This window comes from Molothrus aeneus, chromosome 2 (assembly GCF_037042795.1).
Source record: "Molothrus aeneus isolate 106 chromosome 2, BPBGC_Maene_1.0, whole genome shotgun sequence".
Classification (NCBI taxonomy): domain Eukaryota; kingdom Metazoa; phylum Chordata; class Aves; order Passeriformes; family Icteridae; genus Molothrus; species Molothrus aeneus.
Window position 1 is genome coordinate 16,382,787 of NC_089647.1, and position 20,164 is coordinate 16,402,950.

General features: G+C 41.3%; 3 protein-coding genes across 7 annotated transcripts in view; 2 read left to right on the forward strand and 1 right to left on the reverse strand.

Moving 5' to 3' along the window:
* Positions 1-1,768, forward strand: part of TBC1D23 (TBC1 domain family member 23) — a 31,817-nt gene extending 30,049 nt beyond the window's left edge. For all 4 annotated transcript variants that reach the window (XM_066571997.1, XM_066571996.1, XM_066571994.1 and 1 more), the window contains one exon: positions 1-1,768. In XM_066571997.1, the coding sequence (XP_066428094.1) occupies positions 1-82 (82 nt within the window). In that variant the 3' untranslated portion in view covers positions 83-1,768.
* Positions 115-16,183, forward strand: NIT2 (nitrilase family member 2). 2 transcript variants are annotated; one of them, XM_066571999.1, is made up of 10 exons: positions 115-1,928; positions 6,588-6,706; positions 9,047-9,167; positions 9,288-9,376; positions 10,704-10,797; positions 11,759-11,833; positions 12,240-12,318; positions 12,968-13,066; positions 14,103-14,158; positions 14,565-16,183. In XM_066571999.1, exons 1-10 carry the CDS (start codon positions 1,883-1,885, stop codon positions 14,651-14,653), a joined length of 867 nt encoding a protein of 288 aa, XP_066428096.1. In that variant the 5' UTR covers positions 115-1,882; the 3' UTR covers positions 14,654-16,183. The 2 variants fall into 2 exon arrangements, with proteins under 2 accessions (XP_066428096.1, XP_066428097.1); XM_066572000.1 differs by lacking the exon at positions 115-1,928 and adding an exon at positions 4,591-4,766.
* The window catches only part of TOMM70 (translocase of outer mitochondrial membrane 70), a 25,242-nt gene continuing 21,204 nt past the window's right edge, over positions 16,127-20,164 (reverse strand). The window contains exon 12 of the mRNA XM_066571998.1: positions 16,127-19,814. Within this exon, the coding sequence (XP_066428095.1) occupies positions 19,661-19,814 (154 nt within the window). The 3' untranslated portion in view covers positions 16,127-19,660. The remainder of the gene's footprint in view (positions 19,815-20,164) is intronic.

The following is a 20,164-nucleotide window of genomic DNA, read 5'->3' on the forward strand; positions in this document are numbered from 1 at the left end:
GTATTTGATTCCAAATGCAGGTGATGCTACCAAAGCCATAAAACAACAGATCATGAAAGTATTGGATGCCTTGGAGAGTTAATAACTAAAGACTTTGTAGAGACCAGTTTATAAAGAAGAAGCAACCAAGATACTGTATGTGGACACAAGCTGACTGTTTCCCAACTGAATACTAACTTAAGAGAATTTTTCTGTTTGCTGGTGGGAGTGCCTGAGTAGCAGGCTTAAGATAGGGTAAATTATTATCCATTTCTGAACAGGATTTTTGTTTGTTTGTTTTTGGGGGTTTTTTTGTTTTGTTTTGTTTTTAATTAATTTTTTTTTGTTTTGGAGAAGTGTTTATTATAAAGGTCAGTTTGTTTCTTTTTAATGCAGCCTTAATGGGAGTGATCTGCATCTTTGCAAGAGCAGATGCAGCTGGGTTCATGTTAAGTATGTTAAAAGAATGAAAGACTGTAAGATACAGAGGAGCAATTGAAAGCAATGGTTTTTAAATTATTATCCCTTGTAAATAAAATGTCTCCATTGCCTACAGTATAGAAATTGGATTTTGCCTACCAGGTAGTATCAAAGACTAATTAAAAATTTAAATTTTTGAACAGGGCAGGTGTAAATCTTAAAAACACTGTTTTCACATTAAAAATGGTTAAGTTTGGGCTGCAGTTACATGGAAAAAATACAAGCAATCTGTAAAATTAAGGGGTTTTTAAAGTCTTACCAGCTACTAGGCTAAATAACTGGAATTGGTGGTAAAGATTATTTTTAAATACTGAAATTAACTGTAGCTTTTACTACAGGGTTGTGATTTTTTTAATTATGCAAAATTTTACATTTCATAGGTTGAGGCTGTTTCCCTTGTAAAGACGAGTGTGTGCATTGAAATGCATGTTTCATGACAGAATATGACAGTTGAAAACAAGTTGCCTTGCTCCTCAGAAGCAAAATATCTAAGAACTTTAGATGTTTAAAACCCTTCAGGTTCAGCACAAAAGTGAGTACACACTGACCAAAGGTGTGTTCAGCAAGAAGATGAATGCACAGAAAACCAGGGGAGAAATTCCAGTGCTGCCTACCTGTGATAAATGTGTTCTTAACCAGTTACCTTCACTGATTCAAGCATTTGTTTATATTATTTTGAGTAACAATTCCTAAATTAGTCATGATTTAGGAGATGGCAACTCTATGACTGTTCATCATAAGCTTTCCATTTGTTCAAGAATGGTTCTCTTGTTCAAAGCTCAGTACAGGAATGTTCTTATGGACAAGGCAGAGCATCTTTGTAGACTGATGGGAAATCACCGAAAACTGTGAAATAAAGATAATGGGGATTAGCTTTGCTGCATGAAATCTTCTGAGTACTTGAATCAAAACTTATGATTTGGTACTTCATCAGAAGGTAAAACAAGTTAAACTGACCTTTATAAAAAACAGTTATTCTAAGTTATTTTACTAGGAATCAAGCTAGGGCACCTTAATTCTGGAACTAATTACTTTTTTTTTTCCTTCTTAGTATCTGAGTAAACACCAATAGAACTTGAACTGTTGAAAATATTTGCATGAAATTGCACCTGGGCCAATGCTCATGTATTTATAGTTTTGCCCAGCAGCTGTTGTATTACATTTTCCTCTTCCTAGTCCCTCCTGAAAATATCCTCAAGAATCTCTGACTCTGTGCCTACTTCAGCAATGAGATTTTTTTCATGTAAAGATGTTTGTGCTACTGTTTATAAACTACAGTTGTAAATAAACCAGTACAATTTGAACATAACTTGTTCTGTCAAAAGGCATTTAGTTGCATACTGTGTAAATTCTCGGAATCAATTAAAAGTTTTTCCTAAAGGTGTTTTGTAAATGGAAGTGAATTTGATCTTTGGAGTGGAAGATGCTGATTATGGATCATAGGGAGCTACTGCCAGTGACTTCTAAATGTAAGTACTTCAGAATTTAAGTTAATTTCATTAAGGACTTCTGGGTGAGCATTCACAGAAAGGTCAAAGTGAATTCACAAATAATCAAGTTATAGAAAAGGTTTCTGCATAAATTCCAGACTTCTCAACATCATATTTTTGTTATGAAAATGTTGACAGAATGATACAATGTATTTCTCCTAGTCAGAAGGGGAAAAGTGAAAATGACACTCAGTTGTTAAACAAGTGTGTTTGAGCATTAAATGTGGAACGTGGCTGATGTGTATGCTTCACTGTGAGGACAGCAAATACAGCAGACCTTTGAGATCTCCAGCAAGCAACAGGAAGTCAGTTCTTAAATCCCTTCTCTGTAGAAACATATAATCCAAGCCATTTAGAGGCTAATTATTTGTAAGTTTTAAGGCAATGTACAAGTTATCAACAGACCTCTTATCTTAAAAAGCTCAGCCCAAATTATGAATAATTTCAATGGTGCTGGTGTATCTCTTCCCACAGTTTCACAGCCACTTTTGCCTTATATTGTACATACCTGTAGTTACTGGTTTTGTTACAAAACTTGTATTACTAAGCAGAAATTCTAATTATAATACTGCAGTGATATTTTTTGAAAAGAAAAGTCAAAAAAGTTGGTATGCTACTTCCTGTCCCTTTTAGCTTCAATAATTTTTTTAAAAATCATATTTGCTGGAGATGTATTGGCTCTTGTTTTATTCTGCATGCACCATGGTCTTTATTGTTGAATATAGGTGACAGTTATGATGCAGGAGTGATGAGGTCGGGAGTAGGAAAGAAAGTCTTGGAGTAAACTCCCCTGCAAATGAAAGCTCTTACCTTTGTGTCATAGTGGGAGTTGATGCTTTTGTGCTCACTGATGGCTCTTCACTTGTCTCACAAATTCTTTTAGATTCTGATTTGTATGAGAATTTGTAAAGAACTTTGTGCATTACCCACCAAAAATACTGTTGATTACAGAGTTGGAATTTTTAAAGTTGCCTTTTCCTGTTAGCCCTAACACATGGGTCTCACCTGTGACTGGATCTTTTCCTTCCAACTACATATCAGCTGTAGTTTCAGAACCCGGTACTGCCAAATTAGCTCTTTCAATATAGATGTAGTCTACTGAATGTGTGAAATGTTTCTCTTTAGGGAAGGAAAAAGGTGGTACTATGTAACTTGTTCTACTGGCTATACTTAGTGCTTTCAGATACTTTTGTTCTGAAACTTGAAAAATACATTTTATCTCTCTGACCCATGGGAAACTGGATTTTTGGCCTGTGTTTCGCCCCTTCAAAGGATGACACTACTTGATTTCTTATTCTTTTTCTTACTTGGGAAGAAAGTGGGGGACAGCTGTTCTTTGCACCTGGAGCCCTACAAAGTGTGATGTTTGGGGAAGAAAATTTTTTTTTAAAATCACATATGCTCTTTCTACCACCCTGGGCATGTATAAAAAGGAGGGAGGCCTGCTAAAGGCTGCAGCACTGTCTGTTCTGCCATCCTTTGGCTTGGTCAGATTGGGATGAGTGGTTCCCTTTACATCTCCCAGGGGCAGGTTGAACAGTTCTTTGCTTGAAGGAAGGTTTGTAATTGTTGCACGCAGTAGTGGTTGTGTATTTTACAGTGGTTATGCACTTCCCATCCTTTATCTCTCTGCATATTTCCTGAACGGGGAGGTGTGTAAGAGATTGATCACCTTGCGTTACCCATTTCATCTTTACCCATTCTGCCATTATGTGCTTTCTGCTTACAGACATAATCTTGTGTGAGAAATAGTGCTACGCAAATTCTACAGTTCTACAAACATGCTTCTAAAAAGCCCAAGGCTGGAAAATATGTACATGAGACAGCAATGTTTTGTGCTGAGTAAAGGGGAGCACTTGGTGTTTAAAGCCAAGGAAGAGCAGCACGGTACTTAGTGTGTTGGTTTCACAGAATTGGCAGTGTTGGACAGGGCCTCTGGAGCTCATCTAGTCCGAGTTCCCTGCCAAGGCAGGGTCACCTGGAGCAGGTAACACAGGGTTTGGAATGTCTCCAGAAAGGGAGACTTCACTGGGCAGCCTGTTCAGTGCTCTGCCACCCTCAGTGTCAGGAAGTTCCTCCTCATGTTGAGGTGAAACTTAGTGTTTTAGTTTATGGCCATTGCTCCTTGTCCTGTCACTGGGCATCACTGACATTAGTCTGTCACCACTTTCTTGACAAATGCCTTTGGGATGATGACATCCCCTCCCAGCCTTCCCTTCTCTGGACTAAACAGGCCCAGCTCCCTCAGTCTCTCCTCATAAGAGAGGTGCTCCAGACCCAAAATCATGGGATTTGTGGCCTCCATGGCACCCTCTCACCCTCACTGCTCCTTGTCTTTCTGGTTCTGAGGAGGCCAGAACTGGACACTGCTCCACATCTGGAGCACTGTGGAGATGTTTGTACTTGGGGGATTGCTGTTCTTGTAAAGAAGATGGGGATGTCACAGGTGAATGCGTTACCTGTAAGCTGCTACAGGTCCCTTGGGATGAGCCCTCAGCAGCCTTAAGGCCGGGCAGGGCAAAGCGGCGCTCGGCATAGGCGGAGCTCTGGGGGCTCCGCTGTCGCTGCCGGCGCTGAACGGGCGCGGGGGAGCGCTGCCCGCTCGCTGACCCCAGGCAGGGCGGGGGTGCCTCAGCCCTGCACTTGGCCCCACAGGACGCGGTCCTGGCTCCAGCAGGGCCGCTCGAAGGCGGCGTGGGTGAGGCTGGTTCCGGCTGAGCCGCGGCCCGGGCCCGGCACCGCGAGTCCCGGCAGCCCCCGCGGGCCGCGCCGCCCGGGCGGAGCCGGGAATGCGGGCGGCCGGCGGAGCCATGGCGTGTGAGTGCGAGCCCTGCCCTCCCGCGGGCCCGGGTGTCCCCCGCCTCCCCGGAGCCCCCGGCCCCGGTGAGACCGGGACAGGCCTCAGTGCTGGGCGCTGGCACGCCCGTGGAACAGCGCAGGGAGAGGGGAGCTGGCCTGGCGCTGCGCTGGGCACAGACCGGGATACAGAGCTCGCCCGCCCTGCAGGGGTCAGCTCCTCAAGAAAAGCCAGCGAACCAGGGGTGATTCGCTTTCGGTGCCCTAAAACAAAACAGCAAGCGTGTTTTGTAGTGTAGTGGTACAAATGTGAACCGTTATTTTATTCCGTTGTGCTTTTACCTGGTTGTGGCCTACATTGCTTTAGGTTTACCCTGAGAATTGGTTTTAACGCAGGTTTTGGGGCAGCTGATCAAGGCTGGGAACAGAGGTCTCTCTCTATAGCCCTGCTGCACTTTTCTCTGCATTTCTGTTGCTTCCACATCTGCATGTTTGTACCACGAAACTGTGGCACGAATACATGTGTTCTGTTGTGGCCGTGCTTCAGTTTTGCACCTTATCGAACTTCAAACCTGAGGCATATAATGTTATATTTATATATAGGAAAATAATATCAATTACCTTAATTACATTTCCTGGTGTTTTAAACATTATGGGTTTTTTCCTAGTGCATTTTTTAAATTTTTTTTTTTACTCTGAAATGTAAATCTTTTAAGTGGCCAACTTGTCTGAACTAAAACACATTCCACAAATGCTGGGAAGTTTTTGACAGATCCCTGTTATGATTATCTCGGTGGGTCTGGATGAGCTTTGTTTGCTCAATAGAGCCACCAGTAAAAGTCTCTCACATGAAGAGTGACAAAGGGAGCAGTTAATCATTTGCTTAACCTCTAGAAATTAGCTGCTTAGCTACTGAAGTAGGAACAAAGATGTATCTCAACTGCTCCTGACCCAGTCTTATCTTCATTTGAAACAGCTTTTCCAGTTCCCTGACCACTGGGACTGTGTTGCTTCCAGCTTTGTCTTTTTCTTATTGTGATCTTTGACTGTATGAAGGGGGAGTTTTTCCCCAGACAGGAGAGGTGCTATGAAACTGGGATACTTTTTTTAGAAAGCCAGAGAGGATTGGTTGGTTGATTTGTGTTTGTTTTAAAGAAAACAGTTCTACCTGATCGTTATCAGGGTGTTTCCCTACAACCTGGGGTACTCAGAGATTAATGGAAGGAAACACAAGGGGTGTGCACAAAACTTGGCTACTTGGAGAGCCTGCAGTTTTATATCCTGCTTAGTGGGAGTAGAAGCTGTTGATAACACTTGCAACTTGGACAGAAACCAGTTTGCTAAGAAATATTCAGGAAAGGTGTAAACCTTTCTTGGTTTTCATAGCCATTTCCAAAACTAGGTGTGAATTTAGGGATACAAGCAAACAATTCCTTTATTTGATGCTTTGGGGATTATCCAGTCCTTTGGTGTGCAACAAGAAGATGGACTCTCACAGTGCACAGCAGCCTGGAAAGGAGGGGCTGGGGGCACCTGTGCTCTCCCTTTCTGTAACATGGTTCCTTCCCCTGGAACATGGGCTGGGTGTTGCTGGCACGTGAGCTCTGTGATCTTTGCAGGGTGGTGGCCATGCATGGCTCCCATTGGCAGTCCTGGGTTTCAGTGCTCTCCCTGTGTTAAGAGACTGTTTCAGAGTCAGAGACAGGCTGCAAAATGAGTTGGTTTGTGCATATGTTTATATATTAACTCATTTGTTTTCTTCAGTGCTCATTACTGAATTTAAATTTGGAAGAGTTTCCTGTGGGAATTCTGATGAATAATTTTTTTCTTTTCTGCCATCAGCCTTCCGCCTTGCTCTTATCCAGCTCCATGTATCTGCTGTTAAATCAGATAATCTCCAACGAGCCTGTGGACTGGTGAGAGAAGCATCAGCTAAAGGAGCAAAACTTGTGGCTCTGCCTGTGAGTAAAGACCATTGCCTGCTTAGCCCTTATGCTTCAAACCCTTCAAAACCTCTTTCTAGTGTTATTAATGCAACACATATTCCTCTTCCTCCTTGGATAGCTTAGATGCTGTATGAAACTTCAAAATAAAACTAAAAGCTAAAAAATCCCAGGGGTTGTAGCTGGTAGCACACTAAGAGGTGGGGAGTGAAAAGGGAAATAAAAAATAGGTTGATCTTTTTTGTAGTGTAAGATTCTGGTAAAGTTTTTGCTGGTTTAAATCCTAGGCAATGCCATCACTGATATATTCTAAATTCAGGTAAGTGATATTGTAGCTTGAATCTTTGCTGAGGAAGTGTAGAAGAAGGCAATTTTCAGCTAAAGAATGTTGACATGAAGGTGAAAGAGGGTACAGAGTAGCTCTCCTTGCTGTAAGCATTCCAGATACATGAGAAACAAAACAGACTTAAAGCATATTTCCAGCAGGTCATTTGTGGCTGAATTATGATTGAGACACATTTCTCTTGTGACTTCCACGTATGGAAACATAAATTGCCACTTCAAAAGATCAATCAATTCTGAGTTACTTTTTGAACTTTAGCCATAATTAGTTTGTTGAATTTTCACACAATGGGCGTGCTGACAACAGGGTGGGCTTCCCTGTGCAGCTTTGAGCTTTTCTCCTCTCTTCGTGGGGATACTTGTGCTACTCCTGTACATCTGACACAGGAGGGCAAAGTTCATCTCTGGGTGAACTTTGGGTCTCAGTTTTACACACAGAATGTTTTCTCTCCTGCTGTCATGGGGAAGCATTGAGCAACCTTCCCAGCTCCTCTGTGCTAACGTGGTTCTTGTGTTGCAAATGTGACCATTCAGTGTTCTGCCTCTGCCTCCTGTGTAGAGATTACTGTTATTTACTGGCTTCATCATGTGTACAGGCATTGAATCTTCCAGACTTATTTAGCTGAGATACTCACTTTGCCAACAAAGATTTATGCTTTTAGAATACAAGTTGTGAAACATGGGCAAAGCATTTCACAGATTTTTGGGAGATACATTTTGTACTGACATTAGGGCATGGGCATGAAATATTGTCTTCCCATTGTTTTGTTTCTCTGGGGCTTTGTTTTTTGTTTAATAACTTTAAATAAAGGAAAGTAACTCAGACTGAATATATGAAGATGGAGGCAGCTGGCTTTGCTTTCACTTCTTTGAAGTTCAGCCCAGATTTCAAAAGCCTGGGAAGCTCATTTTGACAGCCTGCAGAGACTTCCCTTCCTGCTTCTTCCATCTACAGGTTGTGCTGTGGGTTAGCTGGTACCTGCTGGCCTAGTGCCCTGTATAGGGGGAAAAAAGTCCTTTCCAGCTTGGATTCATTTATTCCACATCAGTAGAACCTACCTCAGTTGTTAAGAAGTTTGCTTGAGCAGATAAAGCAGAAGTGTTTATTGTGTTAGTCACAGCTTGATTTTTTCCCCCTTTTTCTTTATGGGGGTGGAGGTGTGTTTGTCACTTCTGGTGAGCAAAGGGAACAATAGAGGTGTCTGGGCTGGGAGTCCCTTTCTCACAGAGGGAAGAGAAGTTGCTGCCACAGTTTGATAGCCTATCTGTGACCTCTAACTGCACTCCTTTAGGGTACAAGAAAGTGTTGGGTGGAGTGTCTCAGGTCCTCACAGAGCTGGCAAGTGTAATGCTGAGTGAAAGTTCCTTATATCTTGGGCATCTCAAATACCACAAGCCCACCTATTTTAGGCATCTAAACTACTCTATTAATCTGACTGTGTAAAGATTACATGCCTGGTTCTAAGGGGATGGCAAATCTTTAACAAGGGCCTAAGGTGGAGGACACTGCTCAGTTGTGAGGAAATAATGTTTAAAGGATTGTTTTAGCAAAACAGTAAGTAATTTTGAGAAATGCATGCTTTTGCAAATTTCCTTTTAAAAAATAAGAAATAATGGGCTGTGGATAAGCATTTCACAGTTTTGAGAGGATCTACTGAGCTTGTAACTTGTCAAATGAGAACTGTGTAGAACTTGGCTCCTCATTCTGATGTGAACATCCCTTGTCTTCTTACTAAGCCCAGAGCAGTGAATGTGTTAGCCTTACAGCTTGCATGATATTCTTAGCTCTTGTTCTATTTGGCATGTGCTCCACAAACACACCTGTTGTGTTTTCAACCATTGTTCAGGTCTCTCTGGCCTTCCTGGTTCATTTACTGAGCTCCTATAAACTAAACTCCTGTAACCAAAGGTTGTTTGAGAACATGGTTAGAGAGGAGTTGGAAAAGTTAGATAAATCTCATTGGAGTGGTGTTACTGGATTTTAGTTTCTTTTTTTTTTTTCCCATCTAATTCTAGGAATGCTTTAATTCTCCATATGGAACCCAATACTTTAAAGAGTATGCAGAGAAGATCCCTGGGGAATCAACACAAAAGCTGTCAGAAGTTGCAAAGGAGTGCAGCATATATCTCATTGGAGGTAGTTCATTCTTAGTGACCATCTCACTGGGGGAAAAATGGGCAGTGTCTATTACTGCCATTGGATCAAAATTACATAAATAATACAGTGGGGGAAATATCTGTTCTTGCATTTACAAAGGATCCATTCCAGAAGAGGATGGTGGAAAGCTCTATAATACATGTGCTGTCTTTGGGCCTGATGGTGCTCTTCTGGCCAAGCATAGGAAGGTAAGATGGCAGAATATTGTTATGAAAAGTTTTATTAGCAGTGTTGTACAAATTATTTCATCTGTACTTAAAGGAGGTATAAATTAGTAGAATCTTGCATTAATAATAAGTTGTGTAGCATCACCCATGAAATTTCATGTAACTTTTATTTGGGGTATGTAAATACCACATCAAAAGGTGGTCATAAATTTGTTCTGGATAAGGATGACAAAATACTGGAAGGTGTAATTGGCTTTCCCCATATGCTGAGAAAACTATGGTAAAGAGTAAAACCTGATCCAACTCATGTATCTCTGTACCCAGGCCTAAGTCTAAAACACAGTGCCACTTGAGTGGGATCAGGATTTTCTCTCAGCTTCCTGATGGATTTAGTCCTTCTGTTATAATAAATACTGTTCTTTACATACTTTGTGCTATACATGTGATTAGTGCAGACATGCAGAGTCCAAGTTAAGCTGTCACTGCTGTTTGCTTGCTGTCATGTTCTACCTCCATCTTCCACCATTGCTTTGTGCCTTCTGGAAAACTGCCTCCCATTTGTAACTCCAGAGTCAGTTTCTCTTTGTGGAACTGTTCTGTTCATTCTTATCCCCACTTTCTGTTCATGAGACTCTGCACACAGAGGTCACTCCATGAGCAAACAACAGCTTATTTCTTTTAAGGGTAAGCCAAAAAGATAATACAAGGTTACTTGGAACAAATAAAGTGGTGCAGGTATTAATTTTTAATTAAATAATTAATTAATTTTTAATTTTTTAATTAATTAATCTGTTTGCTGCTTCTACATTAGCATTGCTTACTGAATCACCTTGTGCAGTTCTGTGTTGCCTTCCACCTGTCACAGCAGTCTGCAAGCCCAGGAGCTGCTCGTAGAATGAGTGCAGCCTTGTGCTAAGTGTGAACAAATAATAAAATAAAACCAGCTCTGTTGTTAGGAAGCTCCAGTCAGGAACAACACCTTCCATTGCAAGGGAGGGAGGAAGGCAGCTGCAGGCCCTCAGAGGCAGCTGCATAGCTGAAGTCATGGCTCAGTGAAGATATTTTCTTGAGAAGTTTTACAGGAATGGGACTCAAATGTTAGAGACAAATCATTAGGTCAAGACATCTAGCTGTTTGGTATGTATTTTCAACTTTAGACATGTATATTTCTGTGTAGAAGAAAATACTTTAAATCATCTTTGGAGGATCTAACAATCTTAAGCAATGTTTACTTTGGATCCTGACAAAAGAGTAGTCTAGATAACAGTAGAAAGCACATGCCTAAAGAGGCTCAAATACCAAACAGAGAAATTGTTAGTAATTGTTATTAATCATAGTATAATTGCAGGTTCATTTGTTTGACATTAATGTTCCTGGGAAGATCCAGTTCAAAGAGTCTGAAACATTGAGTCCAGGGAATAGTTTCTCCATGTTTGACACACGTGAGTATAAAACAAGTTCTCTCTTTAAGGAGCTCTACTACAGTAACACTACAGTCACTCTGCAGTTCTCTTCCCCCACCTCCTTTCCAGCAGTGCATTTTTAGACTATCAGGTTGGGCATTTGATGACAAATGTAGTTTAAGTTTGCTTCAAGTGTTTGGGTGACTTCTGAAACTTTTAAAAAGGCAGTATTGTTGCAGAAGGACAGAGGTGTACAAAGGGTTGAAACATATGTCACCCCACTTGCCTTAATTAAAGAATGGTCCTATTGATTTGTTAGAGGGAAGTGTTGGTATTTTTAATAGCAGTTACAGCTTGAAAATTGTTCTTATAAAACACAGCCTAGAAAAGAAAGTATGTAACAGCTACAATGGTACATTGCTTCAGGTGAGGATGATATAATAATGGAGACCATTAACTAAATCAGGAATCCCATTCCAGCCTTCTTGAATCAACCACTTCAGATAAAAAAGCAAAATATTGACTCCTCCCCACCCCATATTGTTCAAAAGCTGACAGTCTGTTAACTGAGCTCTCCAAAGAGTCTTGTCTGCCACAGTCACTTTCTCCTCCTTGCAATGTGCATGCTCTAAGAAACTACATGACTATTTTTACTCCATGAAAAGCAAGGAGTGTTTTCTTTTATTGAAAAAAAAAATAAAATTGCAGCTAAATGAGAGAGGAATATGTTACACAAAGACCTGATACAATATGATTTTGTGGAAATGACTTTTCTTAAGGGGTAGATAAGACTGCTTCTCACACTCTTTCTGTCCTCATGAAGCATGAATTCTCCCCCAACAATAGCCAGTGCTTGTTGGACACACATTTAAATATAGCTCCTCCTGTTGCTGTGAGCCATGCAAAATAACAGTTGGCAGGATGGCTACAGGAGGTCTTGTGGTTGTTTTGTGTACTTGTGCTGGTGATATCACCTCTGTCTCTTGTGTTTTGAGAGCAGCATACTGCAAAGTGGGCCTGGGCATCTGTTATGATATGAGATTTGCTGAGATGGCTCAAATCTACGGCCAGAAAGGTGAGGCTGGGTCACCTAAGGGAGCCTGGGCAGCCCTGAGGCCAGGGCTGGGCAGGGCTGGTTCTGGGTGGTCCGTGCTGGGTGACCCCTGTGATCAGGCATTCTTATCCCTGCCCAGAAACACAAAATGCAGCCTGTGGCCAACACTCTTACTCAGATGAGTGACTTCTCTCAGCGAGTAAAGTAACCATCAGTTTTAGATCCACATGTGGTGGTGGAGTGGTGGAGTTGGGGTATCCCCACCACAGCTCTTGGCTGATGTAACCTGTTGTGCATGGACAGGCTCTGGGCAGAGGCTGGGAAGTATGGAAATAAACCTCACCTTGGGTTTCAGTGTGAAGGGCCACTCTAGGGTAAACCATCTTCCCCTTAATGATGCTTAGGTTCTAATTCTCTCTTAACAAAGGTTGCCAGCTGCTGGTATATCCAGGGGCTTTTAACATGACAACAGGACCAGCTCATTGGGAACTCTTACAAAGAGGAAGGTAAGACCACAGTAAAAGTTTATTCCCCTGTTCTAGAGGAGTTTTGGTGCATGGAACTGAACTTTCTTGTGTTCCAAATGACACTTGTGCATCAGAAGGGGTGCTGCAGGGCCACTCAGCCATTGGAGCTGCTCCATCTCTCAAGCCTTGCATGGGACACCAAAATGATTTTACTGTCAAGGAAAAAAACAGGAAGTTCTTGGCCTTTACTCCCTCCTGCCCCTGCTATGCTCTTTCAGTGGCCTTTTCCCATGGCTTTATAAGCACCCTTCACACACAAATTCTAAAGAGAAGAACCAGTAACCATTTGGGAAGTACTGTAATTACAGATAGAAATAGACTCTGAGATTCCTGAATGCAGATTGTTTATTCATTTGGTCAGCTTCAATCAATTTTGCTACATACTGGATGAACCTGTGAATTACATGATATTCTATGCACTTACTCTGGAGCCAGGTGCTAGAGACTTCTCTTTCCAGGCTCTTCTTTCTCTGACCTTTGTATCATTCACAGTTTGGGCTAATCAGTTAGAGGACATATAGCTTGTTCTTCAGAGTGGATTCTTTCTCTTCTGCTTAATTAAGTGGTATTATAAAAACCAATTTTTCTCACTTTTTCCCTCCCTTCCTTTGTTTTTCTGTGAACACAGAGCTGTTGATAATCAACTCTACGTAGCTACTGTATCTCCTGCTAGAGATGAAAAAGCATCCTATGTTGCCTGGGGACACAGCACTGTAGTAAATCCATGGTGAGTTCAATAAAATAAAAAACACCACCTTTTCTTTGATAAAGAAATATTTTAGTTGGCAGTCACACTTCAGTCCTACTTTTCCATCTATTGTTAAAAGTGCAAATTCTTGGTAAAAAGCACATGAGACTTGAGCCTAGCTTCTCGAGATCATGATTTAAAACAGTCAAATTAAAAAAAAAACAAGAAGTAAACTAGAACTAGTTAGAGTATGTATTGATTTTGGTAGTAAAGATACTACTTAGTACTGGGATTAAGCATTAGTTGAACTGCTGACCTTGTCACCTTGTCCCAGAAATTCAGTCCATGATATGCTATGCATAGGGTAATTCTCTTAAACAGCTTACACAGAACTATCTCATTTCCTCAAAGAACAACACTGCTTTGACATAAGAAAGAACAAGAAGAATGTCTTCAGCTAGAGAAGAGAGATTCTGACTTGAGCAGAAGTCACGCAGGTGCACAGGAGGTAAAAGTGACCAAATCTTCAGGCAGTTATTTTTCTTTCACATAAATCTACTGATAGCTCGGTTCCAGTTGTTTGCACAGTAAGAAAAACTTTGTCTTTGTTGTGAGCTTCTAACTGTATGTGATGAAAGCAGTGACAGAACACTTGGGGGAGACATGATCATGTTCAGTAGTTCATGCAGAGTAAAAGGACACTATTAAAAGCCAGTAGGGTCTTCAGAGGAGAAAGTGTTCATCTTTGCCAATGTGGTTGTTCCTTTCCCCTTGAGCTATGTTGCATGCTCACAGGCAGTGGTTCTCAGAGTGGCTTTTACCACAGTTCTTGATCTTTGAAAGACCTTTATGTTAAGCATGTATATATATCACATATAGAAAGTGCCATATATAAGCCTGGAAGCCATTTCTATCATGCCAGAGTTATGGATTATGATGCTATTTTTAGGACAGCCCTGTCGTTACAGCTGTAGGCATCAAGGGTAGGAACTCCTTTTTGTACAAACAGCAGCAACTGCACTGATGCCTTGAACCAATGTGTTAATCCTGTGAACAAATGTGCTTAATTTTGCAGGGGTGAAGTCATAGCTAAAGCTGGGGCAGAGGAAACAGTTGTATACACAGATATAGGTAAGGGAAAAATTGTTTTGGTTTTCTCCACACTTTTTTTCTTGAGTACACTAAGGAGAGACAGTTTTTTTAAGTCTGTGGCCTTCCACATGCAACTGCAGATGATGCAGTACTCCTCTGCCTTGTCCACCTTTGCTAGGTTAAAGTAAGAACCAGCAGCCCTTGGCTCTACTGTTCTATGCAGAGTACTCTATAGCTGTACCCTTCTAGTTCACTTCCTTAGGGACAAGGTGCCACCTCAGGAAAGGGCAAAGCTGAGGCTTCCTTCAGCCCTGGCTGCTCACTTGCAGTGCCCTACCACCCCATTCTCCATCAAAGCTGCTATTTTCCCTGTCTTACCTCAGAGCAAGTCAGGAGCTTTTTTTTTTGGCTACTGTTCTCTTAACTCTTTTCTTCTCTCCTGCAGATCTAAAGAAACTTGCAGAAATACGTCAGCAGATTCCTATTTTAAGCCAGAAGCGTTGTGATCTCTATGTTGTAGAGATGAAAGAGTGAAGCTGGGTGAAGAGGGAAGGTTCAGCTGTCACAATGGCTGTTGCCTTCATCTTTGGAAGGATTTCCTTAGTAGTTGCTCCACAATTTGCTACCTAATGTGCCAGTTAAGAAACCACCACATAACAAAAAACTTGGTGCAATTCTAGTATGATGGAAACATAACTTTTGTATCTCCTCTCAAACTTATGTACTTCATAGTATTTTACAGCTAGGATAAAGATGGATGTGAAAGCAGTTCAACACAGCAGTGATTAACATTGATTTTTATGCATCATAATGTTTTAGTTGCCTTCTGAGGGCTGTTTTGTAGAACACAGAAATGGAAATCTTGTTCTCTGAAACTCCCTCTAAAGTCAGCTTTGGTATTACAAATTTTTCAGTGAATTGTCAGAAAATCTAGAAACATGATTCTTCTTGCTCTGTCCTTTTTAGATGTACATGACTTAACCAAGGTCCTTGAAAGCCCTACTTCTAACTTGGGAGGCTTAAAATTTAATACACTGAGCAAAACAGGCCAAATTCTGCTCTGTGCTGCTCGGGACACCTCAAGAAGCTGCCAGACAGAACTGCTCCTATAGAAGAATCTGTAGCAGTTTTTGGTTCATGTGTTTTGTCTGGGTTTGTATATTAAATTCTCCTTATGGCAAATCCTGTTCATTGCTGAAGTGACATGGGTTACTTGCTGTGTTACAGTAATTCACACCTTGCCACACCTTTGCTCTCCATACTGCTTCCTTAATAGAATGTCTGAGTGGGTTTTAGTTCTGCTGCCTGGAAAAGGCTGAGGGGAGGCAGGTTGGGAACCTGCTGCACTAAGTCCTTCTGCCCACAGTCTCCCAGAAGACTGCCCAATGCTTGAATGCATTATTGCTACCATGGGCAGCTCCCATCCACTTTTGCTGGAGACAAACTGATTGGGAAAGACTGCTTTAAAATACTGCAAACCAGCCAAGCATGTTACCCTTTTGGTTTTGGGGTTTCTTTTCTGAAGGAAGACATCTTGTACTGTAAAAAGAATGTACAAATTATGCTTTTTATTCCTTGGGATGAAAAAAAAAAATCTTACCAGCCTTCACTGATAAGCTTTTGGTTTTCCAGCAGCATAAAACAGCTGTAAGGCTAAAATACAAAAATGGGAGGGAGAGAAGGTTTTGTCTTGCTCTAGCTAACCACATTTCCCCCAAAACCATCTTGTATTTTATTCATGTTCAGCCATCCTCTTCCCACAGTTTTTTTGGTTTTGTGGGGGTTTTTGGTTGTTTTGGCTTTTAACCTTTTGGCTTCTCTGCAGTGAGCTTGGTGTGTGTTTTATAAACAAGAACAAACACTCAGCCAAGCCCTGACACATCCTTCCCCTCAAAAGCCAGATCCCACCATTCCACTTGATGCCGTTCTGTATTTTTGGTCTGTAGTTTTCACTGCGTTTTGGTGTACATACTGCACTGGAACTTTTAAGAAACAAGCCACAGAGCACAAGGTGAAATGAAGGTTTATTTGTTGAAAAATAAATATTAAAAAATTAACAATTTACCATTTGAGCCGAGTCTCCTGCATTAGATTAGTGCTTCCCACATACTCAGCAACCCATATCCATGATGGCAACTGCTGGGCTCCAACTTCTAAGTCATAATAACTATTTCATCTCTTTCCCTCCTCTCTCTCTCTACTAGTTCAACACACATGAGTAAATAAATACTACCTTTGGAGGATTAAAGTGGTGCAGGACTCTCATGGGCTGACCACTTAAATCTGAGAAATGCAAAGTGCAGTTTGCAACAGGTAACAGAATCTGTGGTCTGAACTCTCCTCCCCTGGAATCCCAAATGGAGAGGATGGATGAAAATCTATTACAAACTACTTTGGTGAACTCAGCTGAAGAGCTGCCATGAGCTCAGTTCTTTTCAGTCTATCAGGATAACTCCTAAGCACCTTGTTTTAGTAGGGAATTTAGTAGAGTCTCCAGTGCACTGCACTCAGAAGTGATGCAAATGGGGCTGTGAATTTGTGAGGCTTTCCCTGAAAAAGTACACTGTCAGTTCTTAGCCACAGTGCTTGAAGCATCCAATACTCAACCTTTGTGTTGGAAGAAAACAGGCACTTTTAGGTATCCATGCAACACATATGCACCAGTATTTTCTAAGTACAGGAAACTAATGAGTAACAACCCTGAAACAGTTCCAGAATTTCAGCCTGCAAGAATTTAAATTATTTTTGAAGAAATGGCAGGAAATTGGGCAGTGTTAGTATTGCTGGACTGGTTAAAGCTGCATCTAAGCTGCTCTTCATAGTTGCAGAGTAAGTTACAGTAAAGCTTTTCAGGGTATGTTAGTTCCATTTTCCCTTTCCATCTGCAGTTAGATCCTAGTAATTCAAGTCACAGCTTAGAACCATGGAATATGCTGAGTTGGAAGGGGCCCATCAGGATCAGAGCCCAGCTCTTGGCCCTGTGCAGGACATGCCAAGAATCACACTGTGTCCTGACAGCATTGTCCCCATGAACAACAGGGACCATACATGATGAGAAGTAAGTTGCTAGACAATTGTATGTAGAAGCAACTTCCCAGATTATTCCTCTAGGACACATGGGCTTTATCCAAGTCTTCAGTATTAGCTTCCAAAATTTCAACTTTTTTTTTTTTTAAATAGCAGTAATACTTGTCTTACTTCAAAGTTCAAATGCACACCTGGTTTAAAATAAAACCTCAACTGTATCAGTCATTCACAAGAAGTCCCTTTCATCACAGGGATGCAGCTGCATACACACAATAATAGGGTCACAGCTACTCTCATTCCCAGCCCTCCTGGCTCAACTTCCTTTCCCCTGTAATCTCCAGCTCTCACGATCATACCTCTGTGGGTGATGGAAGCAAGCAGAGATCGGATTTGTTGATTCCATGTCTCCTCCTCATTCCTTCTTAAAGGTTGAAGTGAGAGAAGATGACAAGGAGTCACTTATCAGTTCTTCCTAGACTTAGAATATAAGCACAGAGCTCACCATTGCAGAGAACCCCTTCATCAAAACCTGTTCTTATACATGTCAGAGAGAGATACTTGAAGGTAGTATTTATTTTTTCAGTTTACAGGTGATATGTCATTTACAAAAAAATTACAGACAATGCATCCTTTCAGTGCAGTTTCAAACTAGTTGAAGAACAGGCAAAAGTCTGTGATGATTTGGAATGCTAGTAATTGACAGCACATGCTTTTTTCCCTTAATTGATTGGGTGGGGTAAGGAATGGGATACAGATGGGGTGATGAGGAGAAAATGCCAATGTAAATAAGGCCATGCGAATAAAAACTCCTTGGAGAACAGGACTCATCAGCCCGGCATATTTTTGTTCTCAGGTAATTGATGCAGAGATTGGAAGTTGGAGAAGACATCTGACACTTGTTCCATTCAGTGCCCCTAGAAGCTGCCAGTACATTCCCATATCTTCAATTCTACACCAGTGCTATGATTTCCGATCACCTAATGAGCTACTAAAATAATGATTAAATCTTTATCTCTACTCTCCACCATTTGAATACTCAACTGTAGTTGTTGCTGGGAGAAAGGAAGGTCAAGTTGAAAATGCAAGCTGCTGCTGTATGGTGGCAAACTACAGACCAAGACAGTTTGACTACAGCATCATTCATTTCTTTAAAAGGTTAAATACATTAGACGATTCACCACGAACAAATCTATGATTTCAGGATGGAAAGAAGCCCAAACTAGTGTGTCCTAAATTAAGCTACATCATTTGCATGAGGTTTGTCCAGCCACATCAGTCCAGGGAAAGGCAAGATGGACTGACTGACTTCCACACCAGAAAGATCAACCCAAAGCAAGAGGGCCCTCTGTGAAGTTCATAACAAGAGGAAAACTGTTCATAATTTGCCCATCTGCTGTTTGCAGCACAATTGCTTCCTTTCTACAGTATCTGAAATCTTGGACAAGACAGGGTCTACAGAACAAGGAAATGAGTGCAGTTTGCAAATCCATTATTGGAAGTTTGAGCCCTATGCTTTGTTCTTTATCTCACTTAATCCTGCTAAGGGGCTCTTAAAAGGAGATCATAACCCAGCAGTCTCTAGAGACTGAAGAGAATTTAGATAGTCTATCAGCTGCTACACTTATGCAAAAGCCTCAGAGATTACAAAGATTATATGCAAGCATGACCTTACCTTTTGGAGCTTCACTCCCAGCATTGCTTTCTGTTCTTGAAAGTCCCTCTGAACCCTCCAGAACAATTTCCCATGACATTCAAGTAAGGACTGCTGCACAGGAATACATTCTTTCTTCCAGTAAAGTCTACACTGCAGTGTTACTGACCTCCTTCCCCAGCCAACCTTTTTCCTAGCTCTCCTATGCAGTACTCTAGGGCTTTCTGGGGTGAGAATAAGGACTATCAAATTAATTCCCTAATAGCTGCCACAGGACTATTTCTAAGTTATGCAGAGGGTGGAAGGAGATTTAAGGGAAGATTGTGCATGCTTGCATATATTTACAGGTATCCTCTCCACATCTACTGACTTAAAAAAACCCCTCTATTATTAAAGTTTGAAAATTAATTTTTGCAAAATTAAAATCAACCCTCAAGGATTAATTGGATATAAAACCTATTTTACAGCACTGACTAGTATTACCTTTAAAATCAACAGGAAAAAAACCCACATGCTGTAATATTATTTGATAAAGCAAAAATCGCCCACAACATAATCACCCAAAATGAACCAGTGTGAAGTTTTTATTTGCATGGCCAAAATGTGTTCCTTTGGTTCCCCTGCAACTTTATTTCCCTTAATACACTCTAAGGTTTCTGCTGCAGAAGGAACAAGATGCAGCACTGCATACTTCCTTGAACAACCACTCCCACAACACCTAAACATTTAACAGATGTAGCAAATGACAACACCACGAACGGGAAAAAACTAAGTTCCACCATTCAGCATGTTCTGCAACAGCATCTTTAGGGCTGGCTGAAGTGGGCAACTTCACTTTGGAAGGTCATTTCCTCCTTGTTTCTTTACAGTGTCGGTGGTTTCAATCCATACTTCTTTGCAACTTCTGTCTGAGCATAGGCAGCATCACAGAGTGAGTAGAGGTGTGCCATCTCCATTTCTGATTTGGCCAGGTTGATAGCTTTGTTGAACATTTCAATGGCTTTATCCAGATTACCTCTGAAATAAACAAAAATTGAGCCCAGTTAAGACTAAGACTGCCAAAGCAATCTTGTCATCTCTAAAACATCCTTTTTCTTTCAGGCCTTACACTCTCCACAATTAATAACTTAAAAGGACTTTGGGAGGAACCACCACAGGAACTCGTGGTGATGCTGAGTAAACTCAGAGCTGTTACCAAGCCTAAGCAACTAGGACAGCTGTTAAACAGCCTTCCTCTTGAGAGCCCCCAGGATAAAATGTTCTCCACAGGACACCAAGTTCACTACAAAGATAATGCTGGGCGACTGAATGAAGTCTCATCTCCCCTGAAAAGACTTAGTATACAAAAGAGGAAAACTTGCACAGAG